The sequence below is a fragment of the Egretta garzetta genome, unplaced genomic scaffold (genome assembly GCF_000687185.1).
Source record: "Egretta garzetta isolate BGI_Z169 unplaced genomic scaffold, ASM68718v1 scaffold402, whole genome shotgun sequence".
In the NCBI taxonomy this organism is placed as follows: Eukaryota; Metazoa; Chordata; class Aves; order Pelecaniformes; family Ardeidae; genus Egretta; species Egretta garzetta.
This window is the reverse complement of record NW_009258823.1, coordinates 349,639-351,983: the sequence shown is the minus strand read 5'-3', so window position 1 is coordinate 351,983 and position 2,345 is coordinate 349,639. Positions and strand designations below refer to the sequence as shown.

At 42.6% G+C, this 2,345-nt stretch overlaps 1 protein-coding gene across 1 annotated transcript; it reads left to right on the top strand.

Annotated features, from left to right (window-relative positions):
• The first annotated feature begins 229 nt into the window (after positions 1-229).
• LPAR4 (lysophosphatidic acid receptor 4) lies at positions 230-1,276 on the top strand. The gene has a single exon (XM_035889394.1). The coding sequence runs from the start codon at positions 230-232 to the stop codon at positions 1,274-1,276; it is 1,047 nt and encodes a 348-aa protein (XP_035745287.1).
• Positions 1,277-2,345: the final 1,069 nt, after the last annotated feature.

The window sequence follows — 2,345 nt, the reverse complement described above, 5'->3', positions numbered from 1 at the left end:
AAGAGTTCTCTTGCACAGCCACTTTAGGTGATAGCAGGTTGCAAAGACTGATGGCATCTATTTCTCTCTCCTTTAGGATGAAAGGATTCGTGACGGAGATGTGGTAGCAAGGCATCAAGCAACCTTCCTGGGATGTGTTTCTTCAGGAAGAAAAGCGCTTACTGCCTCATTTTATGGATGTCACTGAAGTAGACTTTGAAGTTCCTTGGAAGCACATCACAAACTTGGCATGGGAAACCACAGCAACAATCATACCTGTTTGATAGATGATTCCTTTAAGTACAACTTGTATGGAGCCGTGTACAGCGTGGTCTTCATCCTTGGTTTGATTACTAACTGTGCCTCCCTCTTCGTTTTCTGCTTTCGGATGAAAATGCGAAGCGAAACAGCCATTTTCATGACAAACCTGGCTGTTTCAGATTTGCTTTTTGTGTTCACTTTGCCTTTTAAGATTTTTTATAATTTCAACAGGCATTGGCCTTTTGGAGATAGCCTGTGCAAGATTTCTGGTACAGCATTTCTCACTAACATCTACGGGAGCATGCTCTTCCTCACCTGCATTAGCGTTGACCGTTTCCTTGCCATCGTCTATCCATTCCGATCTCGCACCATTAGGACCAGGAGAAATTCTGCCATAGTCTGTGCTGGTGTTTGGATACTGGTCCTCAGCGGTGGAATTTCAGCTTCACTGTTCTCCACAACCAACATTTCCAACACCAGCACAACCTGTTTCGAAGGTTTTTCCAAACGTATCTGGAAAACCTATCTGTCTAAGATCACTATATTTATTGAAGTGGTAGGATTCATAATCCCTTTGCTACTCAACCTTACATGCTCTTCTTTAGTTCTCAGGACTCTCCGGAAACCCGCCACCTTGTCTCAGATCGGGACAAACAAAGAGAAAGTGTTGAAAATGATCATTGTGCATGTGGCCATTTTTGTCGTGTGCTTTGTGCCTTACAATTCCATACTCTTCTTGTATGCTCTTGTGCGGTCCCAAGCAATAGCAAATTGCTCCTTGGAGAGGTTTGCGAGGACAATGTACCCAATCACATTGTGCATTGCAACGATGAACTGCTGCTTTGACCCCTTCATCTATTACTTTACATCAGAATCCTTCCAGAAGTCTTTCAACATAAAAACCCAGATAAAAATGGATTCTCTTTTCAAGACTGAGACACCTCTAACAAAGACTGCGCTACCAGCACCGCAGGATGAAATAAGTGACCAGGCTATTACGAATGGAGGAGACCCAACATCCGAATCGCACTTCTAAGTGAGATGTTTACACCTGGCGTTATCCTCCAATAACTTTTGATTAACACCACGTGGGAAACAGTTGTTTCAGAATATGTGGGTTCACACATGGTGTTAATGAAGAGAAGTGGCTGGGGGATAACTACACGGGTAGACAAATCCTTATACTGGCATGGTCCCATCAGATGCAACAGGTGAACATGAAATATAAAAATCCCAATGGATCTCCCTTTGGAGGTTATGGATGGGTGACAACGTATACACCAAGTGAGGAGGGAGCAGAACAGCTTCTTTAATCAGAAGATGCCAACATTTGGCTTTTTTTCCCCCAACAGTCGACATGGGACCAGTTGGGAAATAGAAAATTTAATTTTCTCTAGAGATACCTGCCAATATTTCATGCCTTCTGGAGATGCATCATCATGTTAACTCAATAACTTCACACAATATGTATGTTTGCTTAAAAAGGCATAATAAAAGCTTTTGGCTTTTCCTCATTTCCCTGCAGGAGTACGCATCCCGGTTTTGCTAGACACAGGAATGCTGAATTTATTGTACGGAGAGGCTCGAAGTGTAAATAACTGTTTTGAAAATAGGCAAAACAGTTGCTTGGCGATAGAAGAGAAAAATTAATAAGAGAAAAGGATAATGCAGTTTCATTTTCGTCAGATTAAGCTGTCTTAATTTATTTTAAATGCCACCTCTAGGGAGAAGTAAAGAGCTTGTTACTGCTCTGCTGCACCTGGGCTTTTGCGTCCTGGGAGATTCTATGTGACTGTTTCTGGTAAAGGCTGGACTATAAAGTCAGGCTGAAAGAAAGGGCCTGAAACCCCGGAGTTCTTGCAAGGGCAAAGCTCTTCTATGAAAACTGTGTGCAGCTGAAGGACCACGAGGCACTGACCTTCCTAAAGGGCTTGTTTGGGTGTGGGTAACTGGCATCAGAGCATCTGATCAAGAGATCTTTGTAAGCGATTGCTTGCTGGTCTTTGCTATACAGTCAACTAATTAAGCTAGAGGGTAACTCTGAAAGACGAGTAAATAAAAGCGAGCAGCACTCTTTTCTTAGCCAGTTACAGCAATATTTTCTT